This window comes from Panthera tigris, chromosome B1 (genome assembly GCF_018350195.1).
Source record: "Panthera tigris isolate Pti1 chromosome B1, P.tigris_Pti1_mat1.1, whole genome shotgun sequence".
Lineage (NCBI taxonomy): Eukaryota > Metazoa > Chordata > Mammalia > Carnivora > Felidae > Panthera > Panthera tigris.
The window spans coordinates 44440094-44454032 of record NC_056663.1 but is presented as its reverse complement, the minus strand read 5'-3'; the positions used below and the strand labels follow the sequence as shown (position 1 = coordinate 44454032).

At 40.0% G+C, this 13939-nt stretch overlaps 1 protein-coding gene across 4 annotated transcripts in view; it reads left to right on the top strand.

Moving 5' to 3' along the window:
* The first annotated feature begins 9916 nt into the window (after positions 1-9916).
* The window catches only part of DDHD2 (DDHD domain containing 2), a 30384-nt gene continuing 26361 nt past the window's right edge, over positions 9917-13939 (top strand). For 3 of the 4 annotated variants that reach the window (XR_006216644.1, XM_015544249.2, XM_042983433.1), the window contains exons 1-5: positions 9917-10662; positions 10931-11033; positions 11916-12143; positions 13067-13257; positions 13818-13907. Coding sequence is in view for 3 of the 4 variants with exons in the window: in XM_015544249.2 (XP_015399735.2) it covers positions 9985-10662; positions 10931-11033; positions 11916-12143; positions 13067-13257; positions 13818-13907 (1290 nt within the window). In the remaining variant the exon portion in view is untranslated. The remainder of the gene's footprint in view (positions 10663-10930; positions 11034-11915; positions 12144-13066; positions 13258-13817; positions 13908-13939) is intronic. The other variant, XM_042983434.1, reaches the window with a different exon arrangement.

Sequence of the window (13939 nt, the reverse complement as noted above, 5' to 3'; positions counted from 1 at the left end):
ATATATTTTGTCAATTTCAAATTCCTGAAGAAGTCTACCCTGGAGCCTTCTGACTGTAGAACTGGTATGTTCCTAGTGCATATTGTCATTCTGGGATCTTCTACTTATCCTGGGGATTCTTTTGGCTTCTCCTGCTGGTTTCCTTTTTTCTGTAATTTATGTCTTTCTCTTAATTTATTCCCCCATTTTTGTAGAGCATGTTCTCCAGTAGCTTCCTGCAAAAGGGTGCATGAGAAATAGTTTTTTTTAACATCTTGCATATTTGAGAATGTGTTTTCATGACCCTTTGTATAAAATCCTTCTCTCTGGAAGCTTGTAGGATATTTTTGTCTCCTCTCTTATGAAATTTCCTAACAATATAGCTTTGGTGTGGGTCTGTTTTTTGTGCATTTTACTGGGCACCTTTCATTCTGGAAACTTATACCCTAAGCCCTATGACATTGTCTTGACTTTGTTAATTTTGCCCCTCTATCACCCTCATCTCTGTTAACTCTTCTAGAATTCCTGTTTCTGTCTAGACCTCTTAGGCTAGTTCTTTGATTCATTTTGCTTTCTTTTTTATTTTTTGCCTTTTTTGCAGTATTTTGTGGGAGATTTACTTACCTTTATCTTCTAAATCTTCATTTGGAGTTTTACATTTTGACTATATTTTTAAATTTTAAGAATTTTTTTGTTCTCTGTGTTCCCTTATGGAATTCTGCTTTTGTCTGTGGTTGTAAGCACCTTATCTTGGAGGAGGATTATTAATGATAATTTCTTGATGTTTTCTTTTTACTGAATAATGAATTTCCTCCAAAATGCATTTTCCTTTCTTTTTTGATCTTCAACTTTATCATGTTAGAGATATTTTCTTAGATGTCTGGTGGTTCTTGGATTCTAGTGTTATACTGGAGACCCAAAATTACTTCTAGAAAGTGCTTCATGACCATTCTGTTTTGTTTTGTTTTTTTCATAATCTTTGTTAGAGGGGGATAGCTCTTTTTATTTTTAAAGTTTATTTATTTATTTTGAGACAGAACGCGAGCAGGGGAAGGGCAGAGAGAGGGAGAGAGAGAATCCCAAGCAAGCTCTGCACTGTTAGTGAGGAGCCTGATACGGGACTTGAATTCACGAACCGCGAGATCATCGCCTGAGCAGAAATCAAGAGTTGGATGCTTAACTGACTGAGCCAGCTAGGTGCCCCAGGGGATAGCTCTTTTAAATCTGAAATTGGGAAGGATAGATTATCTGATCATTTTCATTCCTGTGTGTAAACAGGAGGGTTTATACTCCATGTGGCTTTTCTTACCAGGAGTAGTGGGCACATTTGTTGTCAGGAAACGTGAGGTGCAGGAGGTCCCAGCTGCTGAGAGTGAGGATTTAGGAGTTTCTGGGTTCAGAGCACATTTTGTGTCAGCCAATCCTTAAATCTCCTTTTCTTTTGCAATATGTACTCTGTCTTCATAAGCTAATGCTGAGTAGTATTGTCTGATAAATTATAGGACTCCTAGTTACATTTGGATTTCCGATGAATAACCTCATTTTTTTGAAGATTTTTTTTTTAAATGTTTATTTATTTTTGAGAGAGAGTGAGTAGGGGAGGGGTAGAGAGGGAGGGAGACAGAGAATCCCAAGCAGGCTCCACACTGTCAGTGCAGAACCGATGTGGGGCTCAAACTCATGAATCATGAGCTCATGACCTGAGTTGAAATCAAGGTTAACCAACTAAGTCACTCAGATGCCCCAACAAATCATTTTTTAAAATAAATATATTCCAAATATTGTATGGGATATACCAATACTAAAAATGATTGTTTCCCTGAAATTCAAATTTACTGGGGGTATTATGTTTTCAAATTAAAGTTCTTATGTTAAGATAATTGTAGATTCACATGCAGTTTTAAGAAATAATGCACAGCTTTCATGTATCCTTTACCCAGTTTCCCCCAATGGTAAAATTTTTGCAGAACTTACTGCAGTGTCACAACCAGTATATTGACACTGATACAGTCAAAATACAGAATAATTCCACCATCACAATTATTTTCACTATTGACCTTTCATAGCCACACCTACTTCTCTTTTCCCACCATTCTAAACCCGTGGCAATCACCATTCTGTTCTCCATTTCTGAATTGTGCCGTTTCAAGAATGTTATATAAGTAGAATTGTACAGTATTGTAACCATTAGAGATTGGCTTTTTTTTCACTCAGCATAATTCTCTTGAGATTCATTCAAGTTCTCTCCTTATCAATAGTTCTTTTTTATTGCTAAGTAGTGGTCTGTGATACGGATGTGCCACTATTCATTTACTCACCTGTTGGAGACCTCTTAGTTGTTTCCAGTTTGGGGCTATTATGAATAAAGCTGCTATGTACATTCATGTACAGGTTTTTGTGTGGACATGGTTCTCATTTCTTTGGGAAAAATGCCCAGGAATGCAGCTCTGGGTCATAGAGTGGTTGCATGCTTAATTTTGTAGGCTGTTACCAAACTTTTCTAGGACGGCTGCACCATTTTGCATTCCCACCAGCATGTATGAATTTCTCTGCATCCCTACCAGTATTTGATGGTGTCACTATTTTTTATTTTCGGTGTTCTAACAGATGCATAGTGATACCTCATTGTGGTTTAATGATTTTTCATTTCTTTGATAGTTAATGATGTTGAACATCTTTTCATGTGCTTATTTGCCATCTGTGTATTCTCTTCTGTGAAATGTCTGTTCTTTTGCCCATTTCTGGGGGACTTATTCTAATAAACTTATTTTAGAATAGTTTAGATTCACAGAAAACTTACAATGCTACAGAGTTCCTATATACTCCACACTCTATTACCACTTTAGTGTTATACATTTGACACAGTTAGTGGACCAATAATGATACATTCTTATTAACTAAAATGCATACTGTCTTCAGATTTCCTTAGTTTTTACCTGACATCCTTTTCCTCTTCCAGGATCCCATTCATGAAGAATACCACATTACATTTCCTCATCATATAGTAAGAGCCTCTTGGCTGTGACAGTTTCTCAGATCTTCCTTGTTTTTGATGACTGTGACAGTCCTGAGGAGTACTGGTCAGATTTTGTAGACTGCCCCTCAACTGGGATTTGTCTGATGTTTTTCTCATATACAGTAGGGCTGTGGGTTTTTGAGAGGAAGACCACAGAGATGGTAAGTGCCCATCTCATCATATATAAATGCATATATACTATCAACGTAACTTATACTGTTGCTGTTAACCTTAATCACCTGGCTGAGATAGTGTTTGTTGGGTTTCTCCACCATAAAATTACTTTTCCCCCCCTTTTTCATACTACACTCTTTGGAAGGAAGTCACTACATGACTTAAGAAATAGGGAGCTATCCTCCACCTTCTTGAGTGTAAATTATTGAGTGTAAATTATTTGGAATTTCCCTGCAAGGGAAATTTATTCTCCCATTTATTTGTCTGTGTAACCATTTTTATCAGTATGGACTCATAAATGCTTATTTTATACTTTATGTTACGATCTAATACTACCTTATTTATTTTGTTCCTCCAATTCTCTTGTTTTGGCTGTTGGGAGCGCTCTCAGTTGTGTCCTTTTGACATACCTCCCGTCGTCATTGTATGTGGCTTTTTTGACTCCCTTCCCTTACTTTCTGGTACTAGAAGGTTTTTCCAGGCTTGTCCTGTTCTAGTCCTAGAATCAGTTGTTTCTCCAAGAAGCCCTGGCTCCTGTTACTGAAAAACAGTATTGAAAGCACATTTGGGCTCCATTGTCTTCCCTGATGAGTTTTGAGAATTCTTTGTTTTCTGGATGCAAGTCTCTTATCGGATGTGTAGTTAGCAAATATTTTATTTTTGTAGCTTGTCTTTTCTTTTTTTTTTTTTAAATTTTTAAAATTTTTATTTATTTTTGATACAGAGAGAGACAGAGCATGAATGGGGGAGGGTCAGAGAGAGAGGGAGACACAGAATCCGAAGCAGGCTCCAGGCTCTGAGCACAGGCTCTGAGCCTCAGCTCAGAGTCCCAACGTGGGGCTCGAACCCACAGACCGTGAGATCATGACCTGAGCCGAAGTCGGACGCTCAACCGACTGAGCCACCCAGGTGCCCCAGTAGCTTGTCTTTTCATCCTATTAACAGAGTCTTTCCCAGAGCAAAAGTTTTTAATTTTGAAGAAAACCTATTTATCATTTTTTCCTTTTAAGGATTGGGCTTTTGGTGTCAAATCTCTTAGAACCACTGGTTTTCTTAACCCCAGTTCCTGAAGATTCTCTCCTAGTTATTTTTCTTAAAGTGTTACATTTTTACATTTGTGTTTGCTACATTTACATTGGCTCTGAGGGGAAGAAAAAATTCTTCCTCTATTCTTAAGGTCTTCCTTAGCTGAACTAAGAATTAAATTTACATGAGACAGATTAATAGGAAAAAAAACCCAAAGTTTTATTACATGTGCACAGAGGCCCAATACTGAAATTGAGACCTCAAGAAGTGACCAAGGCAACCAGTGTTTATACTTTTTAGACAAAGAGACAAATTTGTGAGGAATTGACAGGACACAGAAAATTTAACTTTGGGAGGTTTAATTAGTAAGGAATTGTAAACAGAATTTGGGTTGGGGTAGTAAATAAGTAAAAAATAACAAGGGTTGTTTACACAACCTTCTTGGCTCTAGATTTCCTAGCTCTGGGTGGTAAGGATGTCTCTTTACCTCCTGGTGCAGCGAGTGTACCTTTCACAGGGGAGATTTGTTTCCTGTTTTCAGAGAGACAGAGGATAATCTGAGTGTCCTTCCTGCACAGCTGTTTCTTTAGTAACTTTTATTTTAAATAATCAATATGCCAAAGCGGCCTATCATAGGCCACCTGCCCTGGGCCCCTACAGCCCATTCTGACAGCTGTAGCCAACAGGAAGGAAGCCTTGATGGAAACCTCCCAGGGCTGGTGGAAAGCCAGCTTGCTGCACAGCTTAAACTGACATTTTTAGGTTATCGGCCTCTAAAACAGCTTTCATTGCAGGAAGACAGAGGAAGTCACAGGGAAAGTATGTATCATTTTCCTCAAAGTGAAAACATTCTAAGATTATTAAATTGAGGGCAGGAACTATTCATTTGGGGCTATGAAGTAATACAATGAATTTTCAAAACAACTCTTTTTTTTTTAACGTTTATTTACTTTGAGAGAGAGTGTACGTGTGTGAGTTGGGAGGGGTAGATAGAGGGAAAGAGAGAGAGAATCCCATACAGGCTCCATGCTAATACATTGTGTTTTTATGAATGGTTTATGGACTGACTTAATAAAAATTACCAACTTTGGGTTGGAAGAGAACATCACACTGGATATCAGTAAGGTTTCTTCTAGTTCTTACATTCTTTTATTTTTTTTAATGTTTATTTGAGAGACAGAGCATGTGCATACACACACTCACATGTGGGGGAGGAGCAGAGGGGGAGAGAGAGAATCCCAAGCAGGCTCTAAGCTTAGCATGGAGTCCAACACGGAGCTCCATCTCAGGACCACAAGATCATGACCTGAGCCGATATCAAGAGTCAGACACTTAACCGACTGAGCCATGCAGGTGCCCCTAATATTATCTTATAAACAAAGGTAGTGGCATAGCCAAAATTCTAGCTCAGACCTTCTGTTTCTTGATTTAAGCACTTTGCCTCACAGCGGCTGCCTGTATATTCTTGGTTAAAATGTAGATTCAATGACCCCTCTGATTAAACTATTTTAGTTAATAAGAAGCTCTGGGTGTTGGATCTAAAAATCTACATTTTTTTATTTAAAAAAATTGTTTTATTTTTTAATGTTTAGTTAATTTTGAAGGAGAGAGAGACAGACTGTGAGTGGGGGAGGGGCAGAGAGAGAGGGAGACACAGAATCCCAAGCAGGCTCCAGGCTCAGAGCTGTCAGCACAGAGCCCTACGTGGGGCTCGAACTCACAAGAACTCACAAACTGTGAGATCAAGACCTGAGCTGAAGTCGGATGCTCAAACGACTGAGCCACCCAGGCACCCCTAAAAATCTACATTTTAAAGACTCTACTTAGCATATTCTTCCATTCATTTGAATTTGAGAACCACCATCACAGCCTGAAGCCCTGTTCTTGTTATTTTATAGACCATCCAACGGTGGAATTTTCTCCATTCAGGATGCCTAGCTTTCCACCAGGTATTGAGGACTCCTGCCTCCAAAAACTATGTATCCTCTTACCTAATGCCTTGATAGGCACTCAACGCATACATTTTGATGCTGAAATATGGTTTATTTTGGAAAGACATGGGAATTCAAAATTGATGCCTAGCAGTTTTTCCAACTCGGGATATAAAATCCAGTTGTTTCATGACCCTTAGACTCTTGCTTTTGCTCTTTAGGCAGCTTACTGGCAATTAGCATTATCTTTTGTACTAGTGCATGGAGTCAGCAAACTGCCTAGCACTGGAGACCCAATGTAACCCCTCCTTTTGCAAACAAAGTTTTGTTGAGACACAGCCACACTCATCTGTTTACCTCTTGTCTCTGGCTATTTTTGTGTTACAACAAGCGATCTAATTAGTTGTGACAGAAACCTTATGGCCCACAGAGCCTGAAATATTTGTCTGGCTCTTCACAGAAAAAAGTTTGCTGCCTCCTGCACTAGACAATTGAAAGGGAATGGTAGGGTTTGTTTCAGATTTTGCCTTTTTTTTCTGATAAGGGATCTGATATACAACTGTAAACAATAGCCAGTGAAATTGTATGTGTGTGTGTGTGTGTGTTCTGAGCAATATACCATAAAATATTCTCTTTCTGAGCCTACCTACTGGGCCTTCTTGGGAACCTAAAATTTATCTGCTTAAGGCAGTGTTTCTTAAAGTGTAGATCCCACACTATCTGCCTCTAAGTCATCTGGAGTGCTTGTTTAAAATGCAAATACATGAATCCCATCAAAGACTGACCGAATGAAAATTTCTGGAAGTATACCAGGACATTTGATTGCTTCCTCCTTTGGAACTGTTAGTGTATATGGTTCCTGTCTCTTAGGACACTCAAGATACATTAATTTGTTTATCTGCTTGTCTCTTAAGACTGTAAACTCCTTCAGGGTAGGTAATGTGTTAACCATTATTTTTGTATTCTAAGCTGCAGGGTGGGCACATTTAATTGCTATGGTCCATGCAAGCTGGGGATCCTTTCAGGGATCATAAGATCAGTCTATTAAGCAACCAACTCTTGATCTCAGCTCAGGACTTGATCTCAGGGTCATGTGTTCAAGCCCCGTGTTGGGCTCTGGACTAGGTATGGAGCCTATTTAAAACAACAAAACTATTAATACTAAGACATAATTTGCTTTTTTCGCTGTTTTTTTTTTTTTTTAATTTAATGTTTTATTTATTTTGAGAGACAGAGTATGAGCCAGGGAGGGGCAGAGAGAGAGGGAGACATAGAATCTGAAGCAGGCTCCACGCTCTGAGCTGTCAGCACAGAGCCCAATGTAGGGCTGGAACTTGTGAACCGCGATATCATGACCTGAGCCAAAGTCAGACGCTTCACCAACTGAGCCATCCAGGCGCCCCATTGCTAAGTTTTTGACATTTGCACTGTTGATGCAAAAGCAATGGTGGGTAAAACGCTTGCGCCTTAGCAGGAATTGTGAAAACTGAGGATGTCCTTGGAACCACAGAAGGGACGGCCATCTTGCCAGCGCAACCGAACAAAAAGCCCCTAGTAGGGTGCCAGAACGAATTGGAGGTCAACCAATCACCAAGCGACAGCACGACGTGACGGGAAAAAAACGCTCACCCGGACCTAAACCCGGAACCGCTGCAGCTTAAAAACCCCACCCCTCCACACCTGGGGGCGACTTCCCTGACTCCTCTCTCTCCCTGAGTCACGGAACCTCGCCCGAGACCTTAGTTCCCAAATAAAGCCTCTGACTCCCATCTCTACCCTGCCTTATGCCTGACCTTAACAAAAACAAATTGTAGTCATTCACTGTATTGTGCACTGCCATGCATCCGTAATAAAAATAGTGCACATTTCACTTAAAAATACTGTTCACGAAGTACAAATTATTAATTTTATTAAATCCTAACCCTTGCGTTCACACCTTTTTCAAATTATATGTGACAAAATAGTATGCATAAAACAGTTCTGTATACTAAAGTATGCTGGTCTCTTGAGGAAAAAGAAAGATTATTTGAACTGGTAACTGAACTAGCTAGTCTTTTTTTCATGGAGCAACGTTTTTATTTAAAAGTACAACACAGAAACTAGGACTAGTCAGATTTAGCTATTTGACAGAGCTTTTCTTGAAAACAAAGTGAGCTGGTCACTTCAAGGAAAACAACTGACAGTACTTCTTGCCTGTGATAAAATCTGGCCTTTCAAGAAAAAAAGCAGAATTTAGAGAACTTGTATTTGCTAAGAGCTTGACAGCTTCCCAATATTTACAGACTCTTCTAATGAGATTGATGGTAATTTAAAAAAAAAAGAAAAAATATACATATATATTGTATTATGAAATGTGTTAATATTTAGAAGACTGCACAGCACAGTGAACTGATATTTTCCAAATGACCAATGGTTGATCTCATAAATCACATATAGGTAAAAAATCCACTCAAACTGCAAAACAGACCAATGGATTTTAATGTATCAGAGTATAAAAAATTCACTGATATGTTTTCAGATTCCATATTGCAACTAACCTTTAAAAAGCCACCACTTGTTGAATTTTAGTGTAGCATTAAAAAGAATAGCCACAATTATCTGAAGAGGCTATTAAAATACTTCCTCCTTCTCCAGCTACAGCATAGTTGAGGGAGGCTGGGTTTTCTTCACATATATCAACCAAAACTAAAGTTTTAACAGTTTGAATGCAGAAACAAATATGAGAATCCAACAGTTTTCTATTAAACTAGACATTAAAGAAATTTACAAAACTGTAAAGCAATGTCATTCTTTTCTCTGATTTTCCTTTCATTTTGGAAACTAGTTATTTTTCCATAAAAAATTTACAAGAAATAGGCTTTTAATGTTATTTTAAATGAATTAGTAAATATTTAAATTTGTTTTAATTTCTAGTAAACAGTGATATATATAACTTACATAAACAGTATCCTATAGGATTCTCAATAATTACAGGGCAGAGTTCTTGAGACCAAAACAAAATTGTGAACAGCTCGTATAGAGGATATGGAGATTTAGAGATGATCTAAATTCAAGTTCTAGTTTTGTCAGTTAACTGATTTTAGGTAAGTTACTTAGGTGGAGACTCTGAAGATAGATACTGTGTTTATAATTTTGACTCCATCACTTGCTGGTAGTATGACTTTGGGGAAGTCATTTTACCTCTGCAAATAGGGATAACCATAGTCTGTACTTCATCAAGTTGCCAGGAGGACTAAATGGGATTACACCTGTAAGATGCTTACAAGTTTACCTAGAATGTAATAAGAGATTAGCAAATGCCAGCTATTAGTCTATGATATTAGCTAATCATCTGACAAGATCCTAGAGAATGGGACAGTTCTGGCATTCCTTACCCTCTCTTCCTGCAGAGCAGAAGCTATTTAGGTGTTATAAATTTTAGAAGGTATAAGGAAACTTGTGGATATCTGTGTGTGGCTATTGACCTGTAAGAGAATTAAAGTGTTGTAAGTTTTTTCTCGGTTCTGAAGAAATAAAACTAAACATTCCCTGAACCCCTTGCCCTATAATCTAGATAGAAAACAGGCAAGTATCTTACAGAATACCCAAAGGAGCCAACGTCTTCCATAAAACTAAATACTCAGGAGAGCAGGGCAGGGCCATTAGCTTCATGACTGTGGGAAATTCGTTTAAACTTTTCACCTCAATTATGTCATCTTGTTTTGACAAAAATATCTCGTTTCCAACCTCTCGTGCAGCTTTTAAATCCGGTGAAGCTCACCTCTGCATTTTTTTTTTTTCTTTTTGGCAGCCTTGAAATCCTAATAAAACAGAACGAGGAGGGGGAAAGCCCCAGAGATAACCCTTTTGTCTTTGCAAATGCCAATGGTATCCATTCTCCTGTGCACCCAGGAGTCTGGGTGGACGATGCCGCTGCCAGCGCCCTACCGTTCTATTGCGTCTCCCTCGGGTTCCCGGCACCATTCCCGGCCCTTTAGTGCGGTCCGACATAGTACCGGAGTCAGCGGGCCTCTTTTCCCATTTAATCTACCAAGTGAGGAGGATGGGCTGATTAATCCCGAAGAAGCTTTGTCTTTCCCTGAAACTCAAAATGCTCCCTTAACCTGTCATCCTCCATCCCTGCCTTTCAAAGACTTCCGACCTCAGCCAGAGACTCCGCGCACCGGCTCACAGGGCAAGGCACGCCCCACGCACCGCCCGTGCGCTCGGCGCTCCCTGCCCGCAGGAAGGAGCCACATCTCGCGCGATTCCTTCCACTTCTCGCGACACTTCCTGCCAGTCCCCTGCTGCCTTCCTCGCCCCACCCATCGCTTCCACGCCGCGGTCCCGGCCACCTCACCTTTGCTCTTAGTAGCTTGGCTTGCCGCTCACCCGCTGGGAGCGCAGTGGAGACCGGTGTTGGGCACGAGCCTGGCGGGGCCGCAGGCTCCGCCCTGCTCCGCCCCGCCCCGCCCGGGCTCAGGGGAAAGGCCGCCGCGGGGACATGTGCCCCCCTCAGCGAGGACAGGAGAGTGTGAAAGGCAGCGGGGCAGCCAGGTGAGCCCGCGACGGCTTGCTGGGGTGGGCGCTGGGCTGAGGGAGGCCCCACTGGGGTGCGGGTTGGAGGCACTGCGGGATGGAGGTGCCGGGGGCGGAGTCGGACGCGATGCCTGAGTCAGGGAAAGGGGGTGCTGGGAGTACCAGCCCGGGGGTGGGTGACCTCGGTCCTTAGGAAAGCGGTCAGGGCCCCCTTTGTATCGACTGCGCCCTGTAAGGCACTGGGAAATTACCTTGTTTCTATTGGTGGTTCCGCTCCTCTCTGCAGGGCTGGAAGCGGGAGGAGGCAGGTCCCCGAGCTCTGAGGTCCCAGATCCGGGCTGCAGAAGGCCCAGGGTCGTGGGGAGAAGGGACACGCCAAGGTGGCCGAGGTAAGTTGGCGCTAGGAAAAAAAGATCAAAGTGGCCGATAGCCTCGAGAGCGTTCGCTCTGAGCGAAGCCGGGTGTTTGCCATCCCGCTGCGCTCGGTGCCGAGAGACCAATAACGTTGCTCACTCTCCGCAGAGCTTGAGTACTCTTTGATGTGTGCGCTGTTCTTTAACGAGTGGTCTGAGTGTTGACGGGGTAGGACCACGTAGGCCAGAGTCGCCTCTGAGGGAAGGAGGCTTTTGAGGTCGCTTGTTACTTTTCACCTGAGCCTTGGCAGGTGTGAGTGGGTGCACTCTTGCGCGCAGTGGCTCAAACGGGGGTTCGTGTTTTCGGAATTTGTGCCCTAGTCCCCGGTTAAGCACATTTCAAAGATCAATAAAAGGTAACAGGTTCTTAAGTGAATAGTTTTATTTTCAGTATTTTAAGATTCCGGCAATCATGTCAATGTATAATGATAGGGGTCTGGAGCCCTAAAATCCAGGTGTTACTAAGACAGTTGGAGTCAATTTTTTGTCTTTATCACTAGACTTAGATTGAAATTGGGATCAGATGCTTTGTTGCCGTCAAGTTTTTGACCATGTGTTTCTTCTGATTCTGGGTTTGTCTTCTAATTTATTGCCTGATTAAAACCATGTAGTTTTCTGAGAGGATTGGGAGATCAGTGTAAAGCGGTTGGTCTGACTAGAAGAAACATTGTGTTTAAAGCTCCCTCTCAAATCCAGCTCTTAATTTAGAACTTATTTCTATTTTCAGTTTAGATTTAGATTTTTTTTAGAAGTGGTTCCTTAAAAATGACCAGGTATGTGTGTGAGAGAGAGCAATTTCAGTGTTAATAGAAGGAAAATAACTTTTTCCCGATAGTTTTCTTTCATCTTGTCTTTTAGAGAGCGAAATGTCATCAGTGGGGTCACACCAGGAACAATTGTCCCAGTCAGATCCATCCCCATCACCAAACTCATGTAGTTCCTTTGAGCTACTAGACATGGATGCTGGCAGTTTGTATGAACCAGTTTCTCCTCATTGGTTCTATTGTAAAATAATAGATTCTAAGGAGACATGGATTCCTTTTAACTCTGAGGATTCACAGCAGCTGGAAGACGCCTATGGTTCTGGTAGGATGAAAATGATGATTTGTATTAGATAAAGACATACTATTTCTCTCAGTCTGATGTAATAGTTCTTATATTGAGCACTATTAAAAAAAATAAGTTTTAGATTTTTTTCTGGTTGTCTCGATAGCATTTTAAAATACTTAAGAATTTGGTCTGTATTTGAAAACAGTACTTACAATTTTTGCATAGTTATCTACTATTTCTTATGTTCTAGCTTATGTTTCAGTTTTTGTTTATGAAGAGTGGGGGATGTCACATTGCAAGAGAATGAATTAACTGTCACTTATTTTTTCTTCTTTTATGAAACAAGAATGACGCTGGTAACCACTTTTACATCATGATGGTCATGGTCATTAATTTACCTTTTGGTCCCTCAAGCAAAAAATTCATAAAAAAGCCTTATATACTTTTTTTTTTTTTTTTTTAATGAAACACTGTTCTCTCTCCTCAGAAAAAGAACAAAACAGTGTTGGGTATTATTTTTTTCATGTATCATTGAAACCAGGAATGGTTTTGATGGTTTATAAAGTAGTAAAAAAATATTATTTCCATTTTGTTTAATGTTAATTTTTTTTTAATGTTTTATTTTTGATAGAGAGAGAGAGAGAGATAGAGTACAAGCGAGGGAGAGGCAGAGAGAGAGAGGGAGACACAGAATCTGCAAAGCAGGCTCCAGGCTCTGAGCTGTCAGTACAGAGCCTGACATGGGGCTCGAACTCATGAACCATGAGATCATGACCTGAGCCAAAGTCGGATGCTCAACAGACTGAGTCACACAGGTGCCCCCATTTTATTTAATGTTTAGCCAGGTAGAAACAAAATTTGTATGTTTCATAACGTTATTTAGAATATAACTCAGAATTGTATTTTGGGAGGTTTATTTTAATATATCTACTTCTTTTCCCTTTTCCAATCCTTGATAGGAAAAGATTGCAATGGCAGAGTTGTCCCCACCGATGGGGGCAGATATGATGTGCATTTGGGGGAGAGGATGCGGTACGCTGTATACTGGGATGAGCTAGCATCAGAAGTGAGACGATGTACCTGGTTTTACAAGGGAGACAAAGATAATAAGTATGTTCCCTACTCTGAGAGCTTCAGCCAAGTATTAGAGGTATTCCCCTGACCCCATTTCACTTTTTTCCTTCTCTCATTTAATAATCTTTTCCTGTGACTCATTTTAATGAAATTTCCAGAAAGAGTTTGGTTGTATCCAGATTACATTTATAGCATTTCTTTTTGCAAATTAGTTTCAAGATAAAGTTATACCTTTATGCCTGTTTTGTCTTTAAATTAAATTTTTTTTCCCCTAATGGTGATCATTGTTTATATTTAAACTATGACCACAGGATTGGTCATTTTTGCCTTTTATTTTTCTGGCTCTGGAAACAGTCTGGAATTTGCTTTCTTTAAGTTGGAGTAGACATTAATATTATTGAAAGAAGTATATCAAAATGTTAACAATGATTTTATCTAGTTTAGATGATAAAATCAGGAGTAATTTTATTCTATACTATTATCTGTTGCAATTTTGAAAGATTTTTCAAATAATTTGATAAATTGGAGTTGGATATTCTTATGTAGTGATTTATCTAGCGGTATTCTTGTAAAAAAAAGTTTAATTTTAATAGAAAAGCTATTAGAGAAATCTAATGAAAGGTGTTTTCTTTTAAGGAAACATACATGCTTGCTGTAACTCTGGATGAATGGAAAAAGAAACTGGAGTCTCCTAACAGAGAAATTATTATATTACACAATCCAAAGGTGAAGCAAATGAAACCTTTCTTTCATGTGGG